The following is a 25,374-nucleotide window of genomic DNA, read 5'->3' on the forward strand; positions in this document are numbered from 1 at the left end:
CTGCTGATTCTTTCTCTGAAATAACTATTTTGTTTATTGTCATTGTGTGATGCTGTGAATGCACTTCTCTCTCTACTCCAATTAAACCTTTTAAGTAACATCTCTCCCCAGAAATCCAAGTGTACTTTAACATCTCTAAAGAAATATCAAAACTTAAAATAAATACTATATAGTATTATATATTATTATATTATATTATATATGTTATGTAATATAGTTATAGTGTGTGTATATATATATTATATTACATTCTTGCCTAAAGGCTTTTCATAGATCCTCCCCAATTCTTCTGGAATTCAGGGCTACACACGACCTCTCCCACATTCTAGCAATCTCACTGTGTCTCTCACTACTCATTAAATCGGACTTTCCAGACATATCCGTTTCATCATCACAAGCCAGGATTATGCCTAATCTCAACTGTTGGTTCTCTTTTCAAACCCTTTTCTGTCTATTTACAAGAATGACATGTTCTCAAGGTCACCGTGTCTTCTTTGATGACCCACACAAAATCTTCACTTACTAAGCAAACATTTCCTTTATCAAAAATTCATTCTATTTCAGGCCTTGGGAGTAGAAAGATGGGTAAAATATTTGCCTAATGGAGTTCATAATCTAGAGAGGGTTAGATACAGAAATGCATTTCTGGTAGAGAACAATACAGAGCCCACACCTATACAAAGCACAACAGAAACTCAGTGGAAAAAGAACTTTGCTAGTATGGGCCAAAGAAGACAATGGAGGAAGACAGCATTTGAATTCATGGATTAAAGATAACTAGGAGAATGCTGAGCTCACAAGAGACTGTAGGAAGAGGGACTATCATGAGGGTCATTTATTCTTTCCTTGAATGTATTTTTTTCCTGAATGCTTGTGGCACTTAAGAAGACCTCTTATTTAGGACTATGATCATATGAGGCATTGATTATAAAACTCTGTAATTTCTGAGTAAGTACATGTAGGATGATGAATAGGTCATTTATATTCACCTTAATTCAACTAAGGAAATCATAAAGATAAGTGATACCACAAAAACTACCAGACTTTTTAGCTCAGAATATTTTTAAAATATATTTTTAAATGTCCATAAAGCATAACCATGACATATTTTGATATTCTGAAAGGCAGATAAAAAATTATTGTTCCAATTGCTCTACCCCCTGAGAAGATCAAAAGTAATCAATCCCAGATGATTCTTTGCTACTTAAAAACACTGAGTGACTGCTAACTATTTCAAAGTGCATCAGGGTGATGAAAAATAACAGTTTGGAATGTCCTACTAATAACATTAGCTCAGTGATCACCCAACACACATATGAATCATGTTTCCACATTCAAAAGGATGAGCTTTCATCCTTCTTTCCTACCAGCATTCCATCGGACCAAAACACAAAATTTCCCACCAGAAATCTTAGCCTCATCAGAAGCTTTTCCCAAATCATATCAAGGTGAGATACAGACAAGAGATAGTGGCCCGCCTGTGTCATATGATACCCAGGAATTGAAATCTTGTAGCACTTCAACAAAGGAGAAACACAAAAGGTGATTCATGTGAGAACACTGGGAAACTTGAGAAAACGGAAAAAATTACTTTCTCTATATTGAATGTTTTCACTAGAAAAAATATATATAGTGATATAATTTACTAATTGCATTTGTAGACATATATAAACAAAAACAAGGAAATAGTCTTTTCATAATCAGAGAAGTCCCTCATTTGGGTATAAAAGGGGACATGTGGCAAGGAGACACCCAAACTCAAGAACCACATTCTCTTGGAAACCCATCCAGAATCTCTACCGTTTGACACCATGGTCAGCTTCTGTTGTGGATCCATCTGCTCTGACCAGGGCTGTGGCCAAGGCTGCTGCCAGGAGACTTGCTGCTGCCCCTCCTGCTGCCAGACCACCTGCTGCAGGACCACCTGATGCCGCCCCAGCTGCTGTGTGTCCAGCTGCTGCCACCCCAGCTGCTGTGTGTCCAGCTGTTGCCGCCCCTGCTGCTGTGTGTCTAGCTGCTGCCGTCCTTCTTGCTGTGGTTCCAGCTGCTGTGGCTTCAGCTGCTGCCAGCCCTGCTGCCGCCCCTGCTGCATTTCTAGCTGCTGTCGTCCCTCCTGCTGTGGCTCCAGCTGCTGCCGCCCCTGCTGCTGCCTCCGCCCAGCCTGTGGCCAGGTTTCCTGCCACACCACTTGCTACCGCCCCACCTGTGTCATCTCCACCTGCCCCCGCCCCATGTGCTGTGCTTTTCCCTGATGCTGAGCACCTCCCCTGAACCCACTCTCTCCCCTTCCTCTTGCTCATCATAGGAGCAGACCCTGTGCACCTCACATATGCTTTAAGGGAGCCCATTCCCCTCAGCTGTGTGTCCACATCTTGGCCTCAAGCCAAATTATTTTTTGTTGATCTTTCTCTGATGTGGACTCAGAATATGAAATTAGATTTCATTTATAGCAAGAAATTAATAGAATTTTTTCAAATTTTATATCTGACCATTTGCTTTCTGGGTTCCAGGTCATTCTGTCCCAAACATGGAAATCCCTGCAGGGCCTACAAGGACACTGATGTCACAATCGTAGATCTGAAAGTCTGAGAGGGCTCTATCCTGCATTTCCTTTTGCAGAGATGTCTGTATCTTATTGTTATTTCAGAATAAAGCTATAATGTTCCTAAATACAATGTTCTTGAGTTTACTACTTTGTGATGAGTGTCCTCATTTCCAAGGAAATTACTTCCAATACACAATTGAATCAGGTTTCCCAATTCCTGCTATCACCTTCAGGAAAACCCCAACATGTATTGACATCAAAAGCAAACAAGCCTGACCTGTGGTGGCACAGTGGATGGAGCATCGACCTGGAACACTGAGGTTGCCAGTACAAAACCCTGGGCTTGCCTGGTCAAGGCACATATGGGAGTTGATGCTTCCTGTTCCTCCTTCTTCTCTCTCTCTCTCTCTCTCTCTTTCTCTCTCTTTCTCTCTCTCTCTCTCTCAAAATGAATAAATAAAATCTAGAAAAAATATTCCTAAAAAAAAGCAAACAAACAAACAAACAAACCCAGAAATAACAATATATAGACACCTCCAAAAGCACTGAATAATAATAAAGGTTTTTATTTTAAAATTTGGGGGTTATATTGCATAGCAAACCTTTCCTGAGTACTTTTCAGAGCAGGGGTGTGTGTGTGTGTGTGTGTGTGTGTGTGTGTGTGTGTGTGTGACAGAGATAGACAAAGAGAGGGACAGATAGGGACAGACAGACAGGAAGGGAGAGAAATAAGAAGCATCAATTCTTCATTGCAGCACCTTAGTTGTTCATTGATTACTTTCTCACATGTGCCTTGACCAGGAGGCTACAGCAGACTGAGTGACTCTTTGCTCAAGCCAGTGATCTTAGGCTCAAGCTGGTGAGCCTTGCTCAAACCAGAGGAACCCATGCTCAAGTCGGCAACCTCAGGGTTTGAACCTGGGTCCTCCATGTCCTAGTCCAACTGCGCCACTGCCCGGTCAGGCCAGAGCAGATCTTTCCACTCCTCACCTAGTTGCCTCCGTTCTCTTCCCTCTGTCTCTTTACTCACCCCTCATGCAGCCCAATTCATTACACTCTTGGCTTCTCTCATTTCAGCTCCATCCATAGCAACAAAATAATTGTCTTTTGGGAAGCTGACCTTCTTGAGAAGTTGGGGGATAGCAGAAAATGGAAAACACTCAGATTTTAATATTTCCATATCCTGATGACTTTTCTGGGATATGCATTTGACAGCATGGTCTGGAGCACTTTGGCAATAAATTCTATGAGGAATGTGGGGACTGACAAGAAACCAATTACTGGACTAGTGTGGCTCATAGGTGAACCAGAATAGAACACTCCCAAATTCCTATGAACACTATCCTAGGAAAGATAAGGTAAAAATACAATTCTGATCAGTTCATGCTGGTGAAAGTAGGAGAAATATTTAGAAAGCTTTGTATTAAATGTATATTCTAAGATGTAGTGGAATAATCCATTGCATGACCTTGAATGGGAACACAGCCAACAAGAAAAGAATGTTTTGCCAAGAGAATTGTTTTGTGATTCGAAGGTGAGTCACTGAAACAAGTCTATGTGACTGAAAGCAGTTGCTAGACTCTCTTCTCAGTAAAACATTCTCATAAGATTTTACTGCTCCCTTCAAGGCTATTCCTTGAGATAAAAGAAAGGAATGTTGTGAGAACCATAGAAGCAATAACAGTTAATGCTTTTTGATATTGTATTGTTATTAAGCTATCATGCAGATGTATTCCATGTATTCTTAATTAAAGGTTATGCTTGATGCTATGCCAATTTCTAAGTAAACAAGCTTTTTGAAATCTTGTGAATAAAAATAGGACACAGCACGAACTCGGCGCCATTTGTCTGAGCGAGCGGTGGTCCTTTGCTAGTTCACTGACATTTTGTCTGCTGATCTTTCTCTCTGTGCCCCCGACTCACAACAACATTTGGTGCCCAACATGGAGCCTTAAGGGAAGATTAGGAATGGACGAAACTGAAAGGGTAAGTTGGACGTGCTGTGTACACGAAACTTTCGGGATTTACTAGCAAAGTCATGGGGAATTCCCACTCATTATAAGATGATTATGTACAAGTTTTAAAATCCCTTTTAAAGGGATCTGGAATTCAGATAGAAGACAAGGTTTTGTTACATCTTCTAAATGCTATTCAGAAACATTGTTATTGGTATACTCCTGAACATCGTAATCAATTGAATTTGAATGTTTGGCAACAAGTAGGGAAATCTTTATGCCATGCTCATCAGCACGGAGATCTGCTTGATGCTGAAATGTGGGCTGCTTATAATCTTATTGCTATAGCCCTTGGCCCTTTGCAATCAGATAGGGATTCTGTTAAAGACATGAGTGAGGTTATTTATAATGAGCTTGAAGGACTTGATTCAGCACAGAATGAGCAGAATAATGATTTGGACAATACTGTCTCTGCTTCTGAGGTTACTGATAATCTTAATGAAATTCAGTTGTCCACAGGCTTTCATCCTTCTTTCCCAAAAAACGAGAAAGCCCCAATAGATGATGTTGCCTAAAACATTTATTAAATAAATTACAACTTACACTGGAACAACAGGAGATTGGAAATCAGTATACTGCATATCCTGTTCAAAAGCAAAATACATGTCAGCCTAAGGCTCCTCCAATTCAAGGTCAAGAATTAATTGGTACTGGCAGGGGAAGGATTTTTCAATTCCCTGAAATCTCTGAAATGCAACAGGCGCTTATGCGTCATGATGATTTAGAATCTAATTCTAATAACTTTTCTGCATCTATCTTTCCAATTATTCAACAGCCTTTCCCTCCTAATGCTCAATGTCCTGGGAGAGGGCATAATGTCCAATTCAACCAAATTGAATTTACTTTTTTAAAGCTAGTCAAACAATCTGTTGCTATGTATGGACCTCAGTTACCATATATTCAAGGCCTTATCTCTTCCTATTGTAATGATCATTTAATGATTCCTTTGGATTGGCATTTACTTGCTAGTATAGTTTTGGAACCAGGACAATATTTACAATTCAAATCTTGGTGGAGAGAGGAGGCTCTTCGAATATCTCGCACAAACACCAGAAATAATCCCCCGTGAGCTACTTTTGAAATGCTCATTGATGTTGGCGCTTATGCAGCCATTGGACAACAAACTGGTTATATTGATGCTGTTATAGCTCAGATTAGATCTGCTTGTCTTAAAGCCTAGATACAAATCACTGGAGTTGGAGACAAGGGAGAAAAGCTTGCAGCTTTACATCAGTTGGTACAAATTCAATTAGAATTAGGACATATAGAAGAATCATGAAGTTCTTAGAATTCTTCAGTCTTTATAATAATAATAAAAAAAATACTGATTTTCCTTGGTGTTTTGGCTACAATCTTCTGAGCTATCATTTTATTTCTTTCTTATTCTTTGCCTGGAAACTGAGGCAGGGAACATGTGTTGGATCTGACTATAGAATATATCCCAGAAGCTGCCAAAATAATTTTCTTGGGGAAATTTTCTTTAGTCCCATCCTTGTCAGTCCCTCTGTCAGAAAATGCCCTGATTAAAATCAGGCAGGCATCTTTCTAGTCTAACTGTGCTCTGAAATCCCAGGTTTCTTTCTGGGTTGTCTGGTCTGGTTTGTCTGATTCTGATTTCTGTTTAGTTTTTGTTTGATGTTGTCTAAAATGTAACTTTTAAGGCCTGAATTAAGTGTTTACACGCAAAAATTTTAAATGACCAGGCAAGAAGCTCGGAATATTGTTAGAAACTGTCCTCAGTATAGTATTATAAATGCTCCTCCATTACCAAGAGAATGAATCCTAGAGGACAACACAGTAATAACCTGTAGCAAATAGATATTACTCATATATCTTCTTTTAGAAAACTATCCTATGTATACTGTTCTATTAATATTTATTCTTCCTTTCAATAGGCCACACCTTTGCCTAGAGAAAAGACTGATTGTGTCATTCAACATCTTATTGAAGCTTTTAATGTTATAGGCATTCCTAAAGCAATTAAAACTGACAATAGTCCTGCCTATACATCTGCTAAATTTCAACAATTCTTAGCATTTTAGAATATTAAACATACTACTAGAATTCCATATAATCCACAAGGACAAGCAATTATTGAATGCAGTAATTGCACTCTGAACAATGTTACTTAAACAAAAAGGAGAGAGAAGAAAGATTATCCCCTAGAATTATGTTACACAAAGCTTTATTTACTTTAAATTTCTTAAATACAGGAGAAGATAATTTGACTGCTGCAGACAGACATTGGACAAAAAATAACAGTTCTAAGATTAATCAACCTGTGCATTATAAAAATGAGTTGGATCAATAGGTACCTAGTGTAGTGCAACATTGGGGAAGAGGGTTTGCTTGTGTCATTGCAGAATCCGGTGAAGTCCTTAAGATTCCTGCTCGCAGAATTAAACTAACAACATAAATAAGAACAAGAGATTCTTTCCATATCCACCCTTTGCTGAGATGGAAGAAATAAATTTCGAAAGAAGAACCTTAAAGGTGCTGCTGCTTGGTATTGAAAAGGCTAAAATATCAAGTTGAGGTCATCTTAGAAAGCTGACCTTTAATGGTAAAAAGATGCTACAAGCTACTAGAAAAGAAGAAAATGCTACTAACCTGTTTTTATCAATGACTACTTTGGTAACAATTCCAGTAAGTAGAGCTGAAAATTTTAGTTATTGGGCATATGTCCCTAATCCTACATTAAGCAGAGCTATTCATTAGGAAGATAGTGCCTTTCCTATTTTTGTTAATGACTCTAATTGGCTTCCAGGACCTTTTAATGATAGGGGTCCCTTAGCACCTTTGGAAGAAGGCATGAAATTAGAAAATTATACAACAGGAGTTGAGGGATTACCTATATATATAGGACATGAGCCACATTGTTTAAAAATAGAAGCTCAAGCTTGGCTCTCTATTGTCAAAAATAAGGGTAAAGGGGAAGGAAAAAAAAACGTTTGTTACAAGGATACAGATTTAAAAGTAATACATCTGTACATGAAACATCATAGATTAAAGCCCTCATGGTTCCACCCGAGTTAAAGGACAAGGTGGTGCTGGTTTAAGGTGGCATAAGAACAATGGTTTAATTAGAGCTGGTGGTCAAAGTAATCATACTATCATATGGCATAGAGGAGGGATGTCACCTCGAGCTCCTCACATATAAAATTTGGTCCTAGATAATATCATTTGTGGAAAGTAGCCACAGCACTTAAATATATGTCAGCGTAAAAAGGAAAAATCTGGAGAAATTATCCTTCTAATCATACTATGTTAATCTTTAAGAAGAATGAAACACATTTCATATCTGCTTGTGTTAGATTGCCTTATATGTTTTTATAGGTGAAACCAAATAGCTGAAAATTACTCAATGACTTGCAATAAGTGTACTTTTTATACATGTATTAACTCTTCTATTCTTTTTAATGAAAATAGTCAAAGTCTTTACATTTTAAGAACCCGAACAGGAGTCTGGATTCCAGTGCAGATGTATTGGATGTGGTAGGGTTCCCCTTCCATGATGCTGTTACAACATCTTATTAAGTCCTTGAAGCAAACCAAGAGACTAGTTGGACTGATTATCGCCATCATTATAGGACTAATAGCTGTAACCACTGTGGCTGCTGTATCTGGAGTTGCATTACATCAAAGTATACAGACTGTGAACTTTGTACAAAAATGGCATGAAAATTTTGAACAACTGTGGACTTCTCAATAACGTATAGATAGTAACATTAATACTAAAGTTAATGATTTAGAACAGACTATAATTATGTTAAGAGATCAAATTGTTAGCCTGCAAAGACAAATTAAGCTAAGATGTAATTAGAATGTAACTACTTTTTGTGTTACCCCTATTCCTTAAAATCATACTTATTTCCCTTATGTTAAAATGTTAAAAAGCATTTGTCAAATCATGATAAAATAAGTAAAGAAATCATTAAGTTACAAAGTAATCCTAAAATTTATCAGCTTTAAACAATAAACATTTACTATCTCACACACTTTCTGAGGGTTAAAAATTTAGAAGGGGTGTGTCAGGGTCTCTGATGAGGTTGCAGGCAAGCTTTTGGCCAGACCTGAATTCACAGGAAGAGAGAAAAATCCATGTCCAAGTTCACTCACATGGCTGTTAGCAGAAAGATTCAGTTCTTCTCCATGTGGTGCTCATACAACATGGTAGCTGGCTTCCTCCAGAGTAAGAAATCTCAGAAAGCCAGAAAAATTAAAAAATAATTGAAACAACAAAAAATACCCCAAGAGAGAAACTGCTATCTTCTTATAATAACCTAATCTTGAAAAAGGCTTGCTCTTATTACTTCTGTGTTCCATTCATTCATTCAAAGTAAATCACTTCATCTAGTTCACACTAGAGGGGAGGGGATTATATAAGGACATGAGCACCAGGAGGCCGACACCACTGGAGGTCATCTTAGAGGCTGCCTACTTCAGTCTATGACAGAGGTGGTACCTTCTAAAGTGGTGTTTAACTCCATGGGCCTGTGGGTGGTTTCCCGGGTCATGGGAAGTTAAGTGTCTAAAATGAAGACGTATAGGACTCGAGCTATAGGAAACACCAACAACTGTAAATTGAGAAAGGAGCAACAGCAATCACAAGGGACCAGAAAGGACTAGCCTGAGAAGGGAGAAGACAGCTGGTAGAGTGCAGGGTCCAAAAGACAGTGGCTATTTGAAAAATTAAAGGATGGAATTCTACTTCCAGCTATGGCAAAGCAGTTAGTATCACACAAATCTCTCAATGATGACAACTATGAGAATTGGATAAAAATTAAGAGAACAGTTGTTTTTGAAGCATTGGAAATTGACTTATGTAGTCAGGACAGAAGGCATGTGGTGTAAGTGAATTAAATCCTTTCAGGTGGAAGAAAAAAATCACCTCAAGCCTCTAAAGTTTTTCATGTATAATGCTTGGCATTCAATTTTAAAAACTGCCAGGTATGCCAAAACATAAGGGGCCACATGGCTACAGAAGAAAGAAACAAGGCAAAAAGAAGAAAGAAAGAAAGAAAGAAAGAAAGAAAGAAAGAAAGAAAGAAAGAAAGAAAGAAAGAAAGAAAGAAAGAAAGAAAGAAAGAAAACAAAAGAAAACAAAAGAAAACAAAAGAAATACATTCAAGGGGATACATATATAGATGTTAAAACTATCTTTAGAGTAACTATGATTAATATGTTTGAAATAATAGATGAAAAATAGTATTAATACATTTCATTAGATAACTGGAATCTGTAAAAGTAAATAAAGTCCTAGAAACCCTAGAACTAAAAAATTCAAAAACTGAAATTCAGAATTCAATAAGTGATTTGAGAGAACAGAAGATTAGATCTAACAGATCAGACAGAATAGAAGAGAGGAAGAGCAACCTGGAAGCAGAAAACACTTACACTGAAGTACAGAGAGAAAAAAAGGTAAAAAGTATAGACAAGAGCATTAAACACATACGAAGCACAGTGAAACGGCCTAAGACACATGTAAGTTGGAGTTCCAGAGAGAACAGGGCAGAAGCTACAGAGAAGAGACAGTGGTGGGCAATTCAATGAAACTGCTCTAAAACTTCAAGCCACAGATTCAAGACCTCTTTGAATCTTAATTTATAGTCTCCTTTAGAATCTCCAGTTATCTAAACTCTTGGAAGTTATACTTTCTTTTCTTCTATCTACTGCATTATTTATGGTGGATGATTTTCTTGTAGATTTTATAACATCTTCCTACGGACACCCCATACAGGCTATGTGTAGTTTCTTACAGGTTTACTTTTCCTGTGGTTAATGCTGTTATTTCTGTGTGCTATGATTTTTATTTGTGTTTCTGATGATTCCAAGGACATTCAATATTTTGCAGTAATCAGTTTCTCACCTTGAGAGTTCTTTACTATGCATACAGTGTACATTAGAAAGCTTGGTGACATTACTGTGGTGTAAATGTTCACGGGAGCCTTGATTACCACTTACAATCACTTGTGGACAGACTAAGGTTTTCTTTTCCCCATATTACCATACTTACAAGATCACTTTAAAAATGCAAACTTTAACCTGAACCCTGCCTTGTGACAGCCTGAGGTCCCATTTCTTGCACCTGCTTGGATTTTAACTGCCAGCCTCCAATTCTGAGAACCTATCTAGATACCAAACCTTCAGAGACCACAAGATGTCAGCTACTGTTTGCAGTCTGTGTTCCTTTTTTATAACTGGAAAATGAGAATTTTTCTTCTCCTTTTTCAAGTCCAACTACGTAATTGAAATCCTTAAAGAATATTTTTCAAGCATTTCTATTTGCTTATATTTGAGGGTAGCCAGTCCATATCAACTTAATCAGCCATATTGTCAGAAGTCCTATATTTCAGGGACCCAAGAAGATGAAAGATTTACTGCATTGTTAGAAATATCAAAAAAGGGTCCTTACAGTAGAAGCTCCTATAAAGTAAAATTTATCATATACTTTAACATGCCCCTCCACCCCAAAAGGACATGAACTACTCACTCTTGACATGCTAACATTACAGAAAAAGATTTTTCAATCCAATTTCTTTTGATGTTTTTAAACTTTTTATTTTTGAAAATAATTAAAATTTATAGAATAGTGCCAAAGAACTCTCCTATATCATATAGCCTTCACCTAGATTCAATATTTTGCCACATTTTGTTTCTCTCCAATAGAGATAAAAGTAGGTAGGTAAGTAGATAGATAGATAATGATATATGATTTAGATACAGATAAACTTATAAGACTGGGGACGTTTTCTTGTATAACAACAGCACAAAAATCAATTAAATCAAGTGTTGATGCATTACTATTATTTAATGTATGTTTAGTAACCAAAGGTTGCCAGTTATACCAATGTCTTACAGAGAAATTTTTACCCATATCCATGAATTGCATTTAGATATTGTATCTCATTAGTCACTTTGAATCTGAAACACTTCCTCAATTCATCTTTATATTGGGTGATTCTGACATTTTTTAAGAGAACAGATCAGTCATGTAGAATATCCCCGAGTCTGTGTCTATCTGATGTGTCCTCATAATTAGATTCAGGTGACGCATTTTGACAGGAGTACTACAAAGTGATGCTTTTCTCAGTGTGTGGCTTTAAGGAGACACTTGTCAGTTTGTCCCATCATTAATAATGTTAACGTTGATCCCATGGTTAAGGTTATGCTTTCAAATTTCTTCACAGTAAATTTAATAGGTTTTCACTTGAAATTAGTAAGGGAACTATTATGGAAGTGTGCAAATAGCCTATACCCCATCAAACTTTCGCCCAATAGCTATAGCATCCATTGATAATATTTACTTGAATCAAGGTAGCTCAGTTGATTAGAGTATCGTCCCAATATGTCAATGTTGTAGGTTCGATTCCTGGTCAGGGCACATACAAGAATGAATCAAGTTTTATTGTGAGAGTGGTAAATGATGATTTCATAGCTTTGTTTTATCTTTTACATTTATTAGTTGGTATTCTACTCTCAGAGATACCTTTCTCATCTTTTTCTTTTAAAAATATTTTTTATTTAAGTAGTCTCAGTATGGATTCATGGATTCTTGTTTTATTTAATGAGTTAAAATCCATTACTGTCATTATTCATTTTGGTGCTTAAGCTGCTCTATATTGAGCCAGTGAAGAGTACCGTCAAGGTGGCTTCAAGTGACTTTTAATATTTAAAAACCATGAGTCATTGGCAACGGTTTCAAATAGAATACAGGAAGTAAGACTTAGTACATATCTGAGGTAGCCAGAGAGCCCACCATCTAATGAGCATCCGTGTCTCACAGATAGGTTCTTATCTTCCTCATTACACACAGGTAACTCACAAAGACGAACATTCTTCATTTTTTTCCCTACAATATTTCTGCTTCTCTTTTAACATCAAAGAGATCTTGGCATAATGAGAATAATTGGTCCAAACAACATCATGGAATGATACACAGGTCACAGGTATACATTAGGGACTGGATCATGTGATGGGCACTCCTGACAGATAATTGGAGAGACGATTCTGAGGAAGGCCAGATTGAAAAATCTCAACACACCAGGAAAAAGAAATCTTGTTTTTCTTCATCTTAAAATCTTTAACCAGGAAAATACAATGATCTAATTTTACACCAATATTTCTGTAGAAAAAATAAACTAGAAAATGGCTCACGACCTGGGCGCAGCAGCCTCAGCAGAGTACAGTAGAGGGACTTTCAAATTTGCTAAGTTAACAGTCCTGCTAATAAGACCTTGGAGCAAAAAGGAGATAAGGATTTGTTTGGAATGTAGATGCAAAACAGATATTAGTTAGAGATGAGCTGGTATCTGAAGTGGGCATTTACAGGGGAAGCATGTGTATACAACAAAACAGCATAAGAAATGACACGGGGTTGCCATTCTCCACACCGTCGAGGACAGGAGGAGACGACCACCCTTCCTAATGATGGCGTCATTTAAATCTACCTGAGCTTCAATGACCTCATGTCTAAGGAAGGAAGAAAAATCGTTTCTACCTCACTGAGTCCTTGTAAAGTGTAAACAGATAACAATTATAGAAAAAAATTCCTGACACTGTAGGCACTCAAAAATAGTCATTATTAGTAGTATCTCATTTCATAAGAAGTATGTAGGTTTGAATATATTATATAATTGTTATTTTGTTTACTAGTCATAAATGCTCTAAATCAGTGATCATCAATCAGTGTGCCCTGAGAATTTTTAAAATATGCAATATCTGACTATTTAGTCAGGGGCACTAACCTCTTTTTCCTTTAGATTGGCAAATAAAAAAAAATTACAACAACCAACACAACAACAGACATCCAGAGTGAATGAATCAAAGTTATACTTATTTTTTGGTCAGATCAGCAAAAAATATATTTTTGTGTGTGTGTCTCATAATTTTAGCAATTAATTTATGTGTGCCATGAGATGAAAAAGGTAGAAAATCACTGTTCTAAATAGTTGCCTATGCAGGGGTCTTGTCTGGCTTACTTAATTGCCTGGGAGAAAGATTAAAAGCTTAATTCCTTATATCTCAAACATACCTTGCAAAGAAACAATAGCTCAGAATACAGTAAAAGATATTTCAATAATACTTCAATTATACACATTCCATTGGGCATACTCACATATCAAAATGAGATAAAAAAAATACTCCCTTGTGATATGCTATCTCTGAAGATCATGTCAATAATAACTTAATAATTTTAAAAAGGACCCATCATGTCAATGAGTTTTTGCTATTTAAAAGTAATGAATCATTGCATTATAACTGTTTCAAATTAAATAGACTCAAGAAGAAAAAACAGATTGGAACTTTGTTAGGATCTTTTACACCTCACTAACAATCCAGGAAACTCAAAGGAATCACAGTATTTTCTCATCACACACAGATGACTGCACCCCCTCCTTCAGAAATGGGTCTTCCACCTTATTTTACCACCAGCATTTGTTATGACTTGTTCTTTGAGAGCAGAGGAGATTTTATTACCATAAAAATCCATTCTCAAAGTATTATTCTGGAGTCAAATAGAGAAATAAAAGTTACACTTGTGAAATACAATGACACAATATATTGTAGGCCTACTTGAGAAGACACATCAGACAAAGAAATATGGAAGCTGATTTGCTTGGCTTTAACCAAACTGGATCGCTCATAATACAACAAGAAAAGGAAACAGTGCTGTTCCTATAAATAGAAATATTTACCAGATAAACACAATTATCTAATTTAATGAAACCAATTGACTTTCAACTAGGATAAACAACAAGATGAGTCCTGCATGTGGTCACAGCAGCTCTCAGCAGGATATAAAAGCAAGAGAGGGCAAGGAGAGACCACACTCGAGAACCTCACTCCTCTGAAAACTCACCTCGAACCTCCACCCTCAGGCACCATGGTCAACTCCTGTTGTGGATCTGTCTGCTCTAACCAGGGCTGTGGACAAGGCTGCTGCCAGACCACCTGCTGCAGGACCACCTGCTGCCGCCCCAGCTGCTGTGTGTCCAGCTGCTGCCGCCCTTGCTGTGGGTCCTGCTGCTGCCGCCCCTGCTGCCGCCCCTGCTGCATTTCTAGCTGCTGCCGCCCCTGCTGCCGCCCCTGCTGCTGTGGCTCCAGCTGCTGCAGCCCCTGCTGCCGCCCCTGCTGCATTTCCAGCTGCTGCCGCCCCTCCTGCTGTGGCTCCTGCTGTGGCTCCAGCTGCTGCCGCCCCTGCTGCTGCCCCTGCTGCTGCCTCCGCCCAGCCTGTGGCCAGGTTTCCTGCCACACCAATTGCTACCGCCCCACCTGTGTCATCTCCACCTGCCCCCGCCCCATGTGCTGTGCCATCCCTTGCTGCTGAACCTCTGCTTTGAACACAGCACTTCCTCCCTCCCCATAGATGCAGACCTTCTTTTTCAAAAATGTGTAACCCTAGTCCTACTAATTCCCTGTCCACATTCCAACTTCTGTCCAAACTCCCTTCCTTCAAAATGAATTCACTCAGAATCTCCTAATAAACTAAGTTCCCCCAACATCCCTCCCTTTGTCTTCGGGACACCCACGCTTCATGCTTAAGGAATCTGAAGATTGTCTCCATCACTTGTGGGGCCATTGGTGTTAACTCCTCTGGCACTGAAATCCAATGAAGACTTTTTTTGTACTCCTTTACAACGAATTTCTTTTGTTATTTCTATGTACCAAAAATAAAACTCTTTGCTAGGCACTGCAAATTGAATGTCATTGTTAGTTTCTCTCTCTTTCTTAGAGGTTCTCTGTGTGGGCCCTGGGTAACTGTATTTTGCCTATACCTGTAGGACAGACAACATGGGATTAGTCAACCTCCAACAGAGGTCAAATGACATTGGTCATCAGTTTTCTCTAGAAAGTCTTTTTAGTCTTAGACAAATCAACGAATCATTTTCTATTCTTTAGGGAGAAAATACAACTGAAGTCATGGTTCATCCATGAATACAGTAAGGGAGAAGTTTTGCAAAGACTGAACTTTTAAAACACCACCTCTCAGAGATTTGTTTTGTTTTTTACCAATAAAATGCAATAAATAAATAAGTAAATAAATAAGGCTTTCCTCAAGTGTAACTATGATCCCTTTGGAATATTTCTCCATCAGTCAAAATGATGTATTTTTAAAAGACGATTATATGACCCATTGTCGTCTAAAAGCCTTCATTTACTCAACAAACATTTGTCACTGGTGTCCTCTGCCCCAGCCCTGTTCTGAGCATGATGGAACGAAGTCAATGTCATAGCTCACGTCGTCAGGAAATCCGCATTGTGACTGGGGAATGACAAGTAAATAACTATGACATGGGGTAGTTTTTCAGAAAAGGTATCACGAGGAGGAAGCACTGCAGCTGGCTTTTTGACAGATGAATAGGAGTTTGCAGAACTGACAAGAAAGAAGAAACATTCCAGGAAGATGAAACAGCTTCAGCAAAGGCTTGTGAGCTTTCATCTCAGCTGCTTCGGCTGCTCTAGATTAGAACAAGCTTACTTTCTGTTTAATCTTACACGAGTATTGTTTTTCTCTTAACTTCTCTAAGTCTCTTTTGCCTGTCCCACTAACAAGAATACACAGTCCTTTCTAGGGTTGTGTTATAGATTAAAAACAAATATGAGATATTCAGCATCATGCCCAGTACACAGTGAATACCTCACAGATGACAGATGTTAACATTCCCTCCACTTTTCACGGATGGTATATGGAACTTACGTATGCACTATATATTTTGATTTTAATTATGTAATTAAAATCATTTCCATTCTTTTGATTGCTGTCAGACACTATTTTCCGTGTATATCTTTCGAGTACCTACAAGTACCCAACAGAATGTCTCGGATTCATGTGTGTGTTACACACTGTTGAATCGGCTTCAACTCCGGGTGATCCTATGAATGAGTGGTGTCCACAGTGTTCTGTCCTTAACAGCCCTTCCCAGCTCCTGTAGACTTATCCCTGTGGCTTCGTTTATATAGTCAATCCATCTCATATTTGGTCCTCTTTGCCTGCTGCCTTCCCTTTTCCCCAGCATTACTGTCTTTTCCAAAAACCCTGCCTTCTCTTGACGTGCCTGAAGTAAGCCAGCTTTACTTTTGTCATGGATACATGGTACTGAAAGCCTAATAATTTTAAATATAGTTTATATATGACAAATGCTTCTGTAATGAAATATCCATTTTGTAGGTTTAGCAATCCGAAGGTAAGCCCAAATTTCCCACACTTAATATCTATCCTGAAAGACATACTGTAAAAATGGGTTTTACTATTTAAAAGGAGTGAGTCATTGCTAAGTACCTCAGCACGAGACAGTGAAATAAGACCTGACATGGAGTTTGAAACTTCCTGGGGGTCCAACTACTTCCCTGACTAGTCAAGATGCCCACACAGGACCAGTCATCCTCATCATAGATGACACACCCTCCTTTCCAATAGGTCATTTCTATTCCTCCCCAGCATTTCCCCTCGTGTTTCCCTCACCTTTGGCTGTAAGAGACATTATCATTGTAAGAACCATGGCCCGTGATTTTCATGGAGCAGTGTATAGACAGGAGGAAATGTCACATTAAAAAAAGAAAAGTCAGGCCCTGGCCGGTTGGCTCAGCGGTAGAGCGTCGGCCCGGCGTGCAGAAGTCCCGGGTTCGATTCCCGGCCAGGGCACACAGGAGAGGCGCCCATCTGCTTCTCCACCCCTCCCCCTCTCCTTCCTCTCTGTCTCTCTCTTCCCCTCCTGTAGCGAGGCTCCATTGGAGCAAAGATGGCCCGGGTGCTGGGGATGGCTCTGTGGCCTCTGCCTCAGGCGCTAGAGTGGCTCTGAACGCAACAGAGCGACGCCCCAGAGGGGCAAAGCATCGCCCCCTGGTGGGCATGTCGGGTGGATCCCGGTCGGGCGCATGCGGGAGTCTGTCTGACTGCCTCCCCGTTTCCAGCTTCGGAAAAATGAAAAAAAAAAAAGAAAAAAAAGAAAAGAAAAGTCAGAGTCATGTACAAGTGCCTGGTAAAAGACACTTGCATCCGCCAGAAACAAAGGTCACACCCACCAAGGAAGACATGCAACAAGTCTTTTGATTGGAAACAGGAATGCACCAGAAAAAGAAAATGTGTTATTTTCTTCATTTTGGAGCACTTAACTCAACACACACAATTATGTAATTAAATGTAAGTTTCTAGTAGGGTAAATAATAACAAGAAAATACTGATATAGTGATAGCTCTTCAGCAGGGTATAAAGAGAGGTGTGGGCCAAGGAGATGCCCAAACTCAGGAAGGGAACTCTCCTGAGACCCACCCAGAACCTCCACCCTCTGCCACCACAGTAAACTCCCGTTGCGGCTCCGTCTGCTCTGACCAGGGCTGCGGTCAAGGCTGCTGGAGGACCCTCTGCTGCCGTGCCTGCCGTGGCTCCAGCGGCAGCCGCCCAGCCGCGGTGTGTCCAGCTGCTGCCACCTCCCCAACCCCCCGCTGTGGTTCTTGCAGCTGCAGCCACAGATACTGCATTTCTAGTTGCTGTAACCCCTGCTGTGGAGCCACCTGCTGCGGCTCCAGCTGCTGTCGCCCCTCCTGCTGCCTCCGCCCAGCCTGTGGCCAGGTCTCTTGCCACACCACTTGCTACCGCCCCATCTGTGTCATCTCCACCAGCCCCCGCCCCATGTGCTGTGCCATCCCTTGCTGCTGAACCCCTTCCCTGTAACTCTAACTTCCATTCACTTCTGTCCTCACAGCTGTCGACACTTCTTGGGATGACCCTTAGGACTCAAGGAGTCTGGCTCACATCATTCAGTGGGTTGGGCTTCATGACTTCAAGGAGCTCAGCACCGTCTCACTGACTCCGTAACGCATTCTGGTTCATTTAAACTCTCTCCCTCGCTCTTTTCCTTTCAATACTAACCAACTATGAATTAATTGTAATCCACCATCTAAGAAATTATACAACCCTCTACATTTTTCTTTCTTCCTTACCAACCTGGGGGTCGAGATTCTCCTTCCAACAAGGCCACGCTATCTGCAGTCCCTGAGTGACACTGATTTGACACCCGTAGACCTGGGGTCCAATTATACCTTGTATTTGCTCCTGTAGTGAACTTCTTACCTTTTGTCGCTTCTCTGCTTTCTAATGAACTTTTCTGCACGTAAGAATTCATTGACATCATTCCCTACTGCTTTTATGATTATCTTACTCAGTAACGAGGCAGATAAGGAAAAAAACCCATGTTGAAATCACTTTGAAAATAAGTGCAGTATCAAACATAGATGATTTAAGATATTAGATTAAAAGTGATGTGTGTGCACATGTATGGGACTCAATATCCTAACTTAGGACAGATTTAATGCATGTCTTCAGCTCTTATTTAAAACACACTGCACCCCTTAATACCATTGGCTATATTTTGCAGAAAAGGGTAAACTCAATTTTCTGATTGCATGTCAATGAAAAATGGGAAATCTCTCATAAAGGACTTACATATATTTGATTTCTTTCATTAAAAAATAACTTTTCAGAATTCATAATCACAAAGTGGCTTATATTTCTCATTTAGTTCTGCTGAAAAGAAATGCCTATCTCATAGTATTTTAAAAAATACTTTACTAAGGTTTGATTGACATGAAAAAGCTATACATATTTAATAAATATTACTCAAGTTGTATTTTTAAGGAAATAGGCCTCATCTGGAGGGTGGTCTTTCAGGGTTTTCCTCATCATTCAAGCATCTCCTCAATTAATACTCAACATATATTGACCTTGGGAGGATGGAATTTCAGAACTCATAACTTCTTTTTTTCTTTTTTCTTTTTCCTGAAGTGAGAAGCAGGGAGGCAGAGAGACAGACTCCCACATGTGCCCAACCAGGATCCACCCAGCATGCTCACCAGGGGTGATGCTCTGGCCATCTAGGGTGTTGCTCCATTGCAACCAGAGCCATTCCAGCGCCTGAGGCAGAGGCGGTGGAGCTGTCCTCAGCGCCTGGGCCAATTTTGCTCCAGTGGAGCCTTGGCTGTGGGAGGGGAAGAGAGAGACAGAGAGGAAGGAGAGGGGAAGGGTAGAGAAGCAGATGAGCACTTCTCCTGTGTGTCCTGGTCAGGAATCCAACCTGGGACTTCCACACATCAGGCTGACGCTCTACCGCTGAGCCAACCAGCCAGGGCATAACTTCTTTTTAAGAATTTTTTAATGGGAATTAATTTGTAGTTTTGAGTAGTTCTCAGCTGGGGTACACACTGATTTTGTGAGCACATTGGTATTGAAATAAGAATTCTACATAAGAGATTGAAACTTATACAGTCAACAAGCAATGTCAAGATTTCCTAACCTCTAACTTGCAATTTGGAATTTCAACAACTATGATAGTATCAGAAACTATTTTCCAAAATAATGTTCTGTAACTGTCTAAAAATATTCAAACAAAACATTTTGAAGTTAAAGAAATATCATAGCATCATACAGTCTCAACCTACTTTCTATGCTGGCTACTGACATGAGAGGAGTTTGACTGGTGGGAGCTCATGTGAGAGGAACCCCCAGATGCCATTTTCTATAAGGGAAACTGCTCTCATGGATAAATAAATTGAATATATAAAGATTGTCTCACTTGTCTATTGCTGCATAACAACCACTCCCAAATTTAATAGCTCAAAACAATGATTTGCTATTTCTCAAAATTCCATGCACTCACTGGGCATCCTTCTGATGAACTTGCCTGGTCTCGCTCAAGCTACAGAATTCCTCTCAAAATTCAGCTGGGCTGAATGGTCCAAGATGGCCTCACTTAGATGTCTGGTAGTTGGGGCTGCTTGTCTCCTGGGTGCCTTGGTTTTTCTCTACATGGCCTCTCATTCTCTAGTAGGCTATACTGGGCTTCTTTGTATACTAGTACAAATGCTCTAAGAGATGTAAGGCCAAACCAGATACAAAGAGTAGAGAAATAGAATCTGATTCTTGATGGGAAGAGCTACAAGACACTGCTGGCCAGAATGAGGAAGTTCTGCTAAGTCAATGTCAGTCTTCAGGGTCCCTTTCTTCCTGTCTTACACTCATTTGAACACTAAGTAAAAGAGTTTATGCAGGTATGTTGGATCCTGGTCTATGAATTATAATCGGTAATTGTGGCTACAATTATTGGCAGAGGTAGGGCTACAGGTAATGACAACTGCTTATATTTAAGACAAAAGAGACAGGGAAAATGAGAACTTCCAGACTGCAAAATGACCTCAGATAAGCACCTGACATAAGCTGCTCATGATTTGTAAAAAATCTGTCAATTCCTTGTAATGAAAGAGATGGTATAACCTCTACAACCTGAGATTTGATATGGTGGAAAAAGCAAAAAAGCAAGAGGCAGATAGTGTCATCTTTTTTCTTCTTTTTGTCAACAAACTAAGACTATTGAAACTTTGTAGGAGAAACTAAAAAAGACTTAAAAGGTGTTTAGTGTGATTCTCATAAGACAGAGAATCCAGGACATCTTTTTAATTTAAGAGAAAGTACTACAATTGTACAGATTCTCCAGTCATCATCTACCAAAGATGACTATGAGTTAATAGAATAATTACTACCCAGTGTCCTCCATCCACAATTTTCACTGTCATCCAGATGAACCACAGCGTTTCCGGAAGTAGGCAATCGCATGGATAAAGTAGAGAAAAGTCAGATTTGTCACCATAACACCAAACAAACTAACAAAAGTAGAAGTCCTATTATTCAGATGTAACTAAGACCAATAACTGGTTGTTTTGTAGAAAATAAAATCATAAGGACATTTCCACACCCAAGAAAAATGAAAATTTTATAGTACAAACAATTCCAGTGAATGTTAGCTCATAATAAATAATGACACATCACATGATGAACTGGACCTCCACTGCTTCCATCCTCATGATGGTTCTGGAGTTTGCTACTTCTGGGAGTATCAGGGGTTTCTCTGGCCTGAGACAAAAGTTTTTCTCAGCTTGGGATTTCCACATCACAGAGAAGACTAACACTGAAATCCAAACTTACTATATGGTAAGCTTTCAGTTCTGAACATAGAATTATTTTTTCTCTTCCATTAACTTTCATCAAAGAACAAGATTAACTGGGCTTCTCTTACTGACTTTTTCCAGTTCTCCTATCTCAGGAGAGAGATCCCTCCAGAGTCGCAGATTTTCATGGTCCCACCATAAAGTCTCTTGGCCCTATGAGGAAATTAAAACTCCAGCCCTGAGTCACTGGTTCAGATCCTAAAAAAGCTGAGGCACCAGGCCATAGACTGAACAATCTGGTCTTAAAGTCCTTCTTGATTTAGCACCTGGGGATTTTTATTTTCTCTTTTTTTAAATTTGGAAACTTTTCACTTTATAACATATCCAGAATCTCTGTTTATAAGGAGTCAGAGGGGGATTTCATATTAGTTCAGTATCTGTGTTGCTGATGCCCTTCATTAATTTTCCCCAGAGCAAATTTCACCTGTTAGTCATTTGAATAAGTGGTATTTATAGTAGGCAATGAAATATTTGATTAAATGAATAGCTATTTTCATAAAACTAGTGTCTTCCTTTTGTACACCTAATCAAATATAAACTAACAGGAAAGTGACAAACATGAATTTCGTATAGAGAAATCAGGAAATTGTTTAATCAATGACATTTTTGGTTGACTAGGAATAGGAGGACAAGGACTAAAAGTAACCTCAAAAATGCAGACCCAGTGAACATGCTCTAGTTTGTCTTTCTAAAAGTCCTTATCCAAGCTTCACAATAAAGAGTGTTAAAATTCTGATTCACTGCTCTGGTAGATTATATCATTCTTCACTAATATTTACTCTTTTCCTCTCCCACCCTCTGGAAGAAATATCCTCCTGACTCTCTCACCCTGTGGTTTGAACTTCACCATGTGACTTGCTTGGCCAATGGGTTGTTAGAGGACATGACCCAAGCACAGACCTGAAATTGTCTGCATGACTGGGATTGCTCCCCAGTGCTTGTGCTATCAGTAGGAGGCTTGTCAACTAAAAATCAGGACATAGCTCACTGAATTGGAATTTCAGATAAACAATGAATACATTTTTTTAGTAAGTATACCCCAGTGCATACTCAAACGTACTAAAAAATTAGTTGTTGGTTAATAGACATCAACATTTAACTGAATTACCTTTATTTTTACTTAGTAAACCTGACAACTCTAATTTAAAAGAAAGTCCAAGACCAACCCACAGCCCGAAGGCAAGGTCAGCCTCAAACAGCCAAAACGCAACTGACCTGCAAATACATGACCAAGAAATAAATACTTGTTATTGTATATTATAAGAGTTTGTGGTTGCTTGTTATGCAGCAGTAGCTGACTAATTCACCTGTGGTGGCAATGAGAAACGAGCTTAATGCATCTATCAGTATGAAAAGATTAAGCAGACAGTTTTTTATAAAGGAAATAAAAATAAAGGAGTGCCCGTGTTTGTGCCAGGTTGATTTTATTTTAATAAATTTTCTGAAGGACATAGGTTAATAGATCTCTGGGTATAGAGATAAAATTAAGCTTTTATAAATACAAAGTGACATACTATCGTGTTAAATTAAAAGAGAATCCTATTTGTTTTTGTAAGTATATTTGTAAAACCACAGGCTTAAGGGTAGGACATGCTTAGGTTGAATCCAGACTGTCATTTAAGAGTTGTGTAACCTTGGGCAAATTACTTAACCTCTCTAAGTTTCAGATTCTTCATCTATAAAGTAGAGATAATAATACCTAACTCGATTGATTGTTATGATGGTTAATAAGATAGGTAAAAGATACCTATCACAGTCCATGGAACATACCAAATACTCTCTAAATTGTAACTTTAAGTTTTTACATAGGTATGAAAAAAAATGAAAGCTGATATCCAATATCAGCAAACTAAATTACAGTATTATAAACTTTCTTAGAGGAGCATACATATAACCTTCCAGTAAGAGCCTGGTTAGAAAAGAAAATTCCTTGTAAAACTACGATATAAGATGTTAGTTCAAAGGAACGTTGTGGCCAAAAATGTCCACAGAATGTTGGTCATAATTAAAAAGGTTATCTGTAAACAAATCAGAAAATATTATCCTTATATCAGGTTATGATTTTTCCTAGAATATTGCATGTAATTCTAACCGCATAATTGCAGAGAATTATTTAGTCTACATAGTAAAAAATCAATTTATAATATAAAAGAAGCCAAGAGAAAATCCTGGCATGAGTACAGAGAATGAATTTGGTATAATGCACATCTGTGATCTCTTTCAGGGTATCATCACAACAAACAGAGAACTAATTCCACCATGACAACAAAAAGCCTCCCCCTTGAAGCAGAGGGAGCAAATTTAGGACAAATGACTATTAAAAAGTGTTTGAATGGTGGTTGCAAGTTCTTGGCTCTCCTTTTTCTATTTAGTGCTCACAGAGAGTAAATGGGATTGACTGGACAGATTTATTTTTCTTTTTTTTTTAATTCAAATCCAAAACAACAAAAAAAGTGTTGATGTACTTCACTAGTAAGAAGTAAATTTATGGAATTCATCATAAAGGTAAGATACAGGATGAAGATACAAATAAATAACAATAGAAGGATTCAGACAAGTCCATGCCTATCTCAGTGACATGATGAGTCCCTAAAGGGCAACCAGACTGACATCTAGAAAAGCAGCCCCCATGCCACCCCCTCCGCTGAGCTCTGCTGATGCTCAGAAAGTAGCCTCTGTGCTCGTGCACAGGTCTGACCAGCACAGCCATCCTTGGGCCCTTTCAGATTGTCTGTCCAGCAGGGAAACATTCCTTAATTCTCTTCCCTTATCACTTTTAGTCATACCACTTACTTCAAAGATTGAGTTGGTCTCTCTCCCATCTGAAGACTCTGGTCTACTGAGCCTCGTAAACTGAAAGCTCACAGAGGCTGCTTACTGAGGAATAAGGAGACCTGGACCCCTGACATCACTGTGTGACCATGGTGACCATGCATGACCATCCCGCCAAATGAGGGCATAAGCCTACATATCCTCGACAGTCCCTTCCTGGATTCCACACATGCAGTGACTAATCTCAAATAAATTACGAAGACAAAAATTGCAACAAATCTTCAATGAGGGTTTCCCAATCAAGGTAGACATTGAGTTTGGCTGGGAAGGATGAGGAGGGCATTCCAGATGAAGGTGGAGACACTGCAATCAAGGCAGGGCAGTCCAGGCCCTACTGGGGATGGGGGGAGGGATGAGTAAACCAGGGGGACAAGGATCCATGGTGCCATGTGGTCACTCCTCATGCGAGAACCCACAAACCTGCCTCTCAGCGAGTCATGGAAGGAGACATCTGGAAAGCAGATGACTGTCGGTCTGCACTGGAGTGCTGCTATTGACCTGTTCCTGTCATGTGCCTGCATGTAAGTAGCCAAGTCACTGTTGGGTGGTAATTAGAATCTTTGAAGTCCATGAATAAAATACTAACTTCAGGGCCACAGGGAAGAGTGATTAGATACCATACTAGTTTAGAAAACACGTTCTTTTCTCTTTTATGAGTTAGGAATATTTAAAGGGAAACTCATCAGAATCTAACCCAATGCCTGGATTTGGGTTGAGGAAAAAACAATGCAAAAAAAGGGAAAAACATTTATGGTGTGGGTGCCTGTATATGTATGAGGTGAGGGATTACTCAAAACATTAGTCAATGCTAAAGCCTCACTTAATTGGACAGGAAATTAACAAGGAAGTGACCCTGTGTCCTGGGGGTCATCAGTACCAGGCCAGGGTATATAAAGGACCCCGATAGTGAGGAAGACATTAACACCTGACAGCACCCAATTCCTCTCACCTGCTCAACCCCGCCCAGTCCCAGACACCACC

At 39.2% G+C, this 25,374-nt stretch overlaps 2 protein-coding genes across 2 annotated transcripts; both read left to right on the top strand.

Annotated features, from left to right (window-relative positions):
* Positions 1 to 1,811: 1,811 nt before the first annotated feature.
* LOC136392335 (keratin-associated protein 4-8-like) lies at positions 1,812 to 2,252 on the top strand. The gene is given in 1 exon segment (XM_066364431.1): positions 1,812 to 2,252. A coding segment is annotated over 1 exon segment (441 nt).
* A 12,194-nt stretch (positions 2,253 to 14,446) lies between these two features.
* On the top strand, positions 14,447 to 14,890 carry LOC136393717 (keratin-associated protein 4-12-like). The gene has a single exon (XM_066366351.1). It carries the CDS (start codon positions 14,447 to 14,449, stop codon positions 14,888 to 14,890), a length of 444 nt encoding a protein of 147 aa, XP_066222448.1.
* The last annotated feature ends 10,484 nt before the right edge of the window (positions 14,891 to 25,374 follow it).

This window comes from Saccopteryx leptura, chromosome 2 (genome assembly GCF_036850995.1).
Source record: "Saccopteryx leptura isolate mSacLep1 chromosome 2, mSacLep1_pri_phased_curated, whole genome shotgun sequence".
NCBI classification, from domain to species: Eukaryota; Metazoa; Chordata; class Mammalia; order Chiroptera; family Emballonuridae; genus Saccopteryx; species Saccopteryx leptura.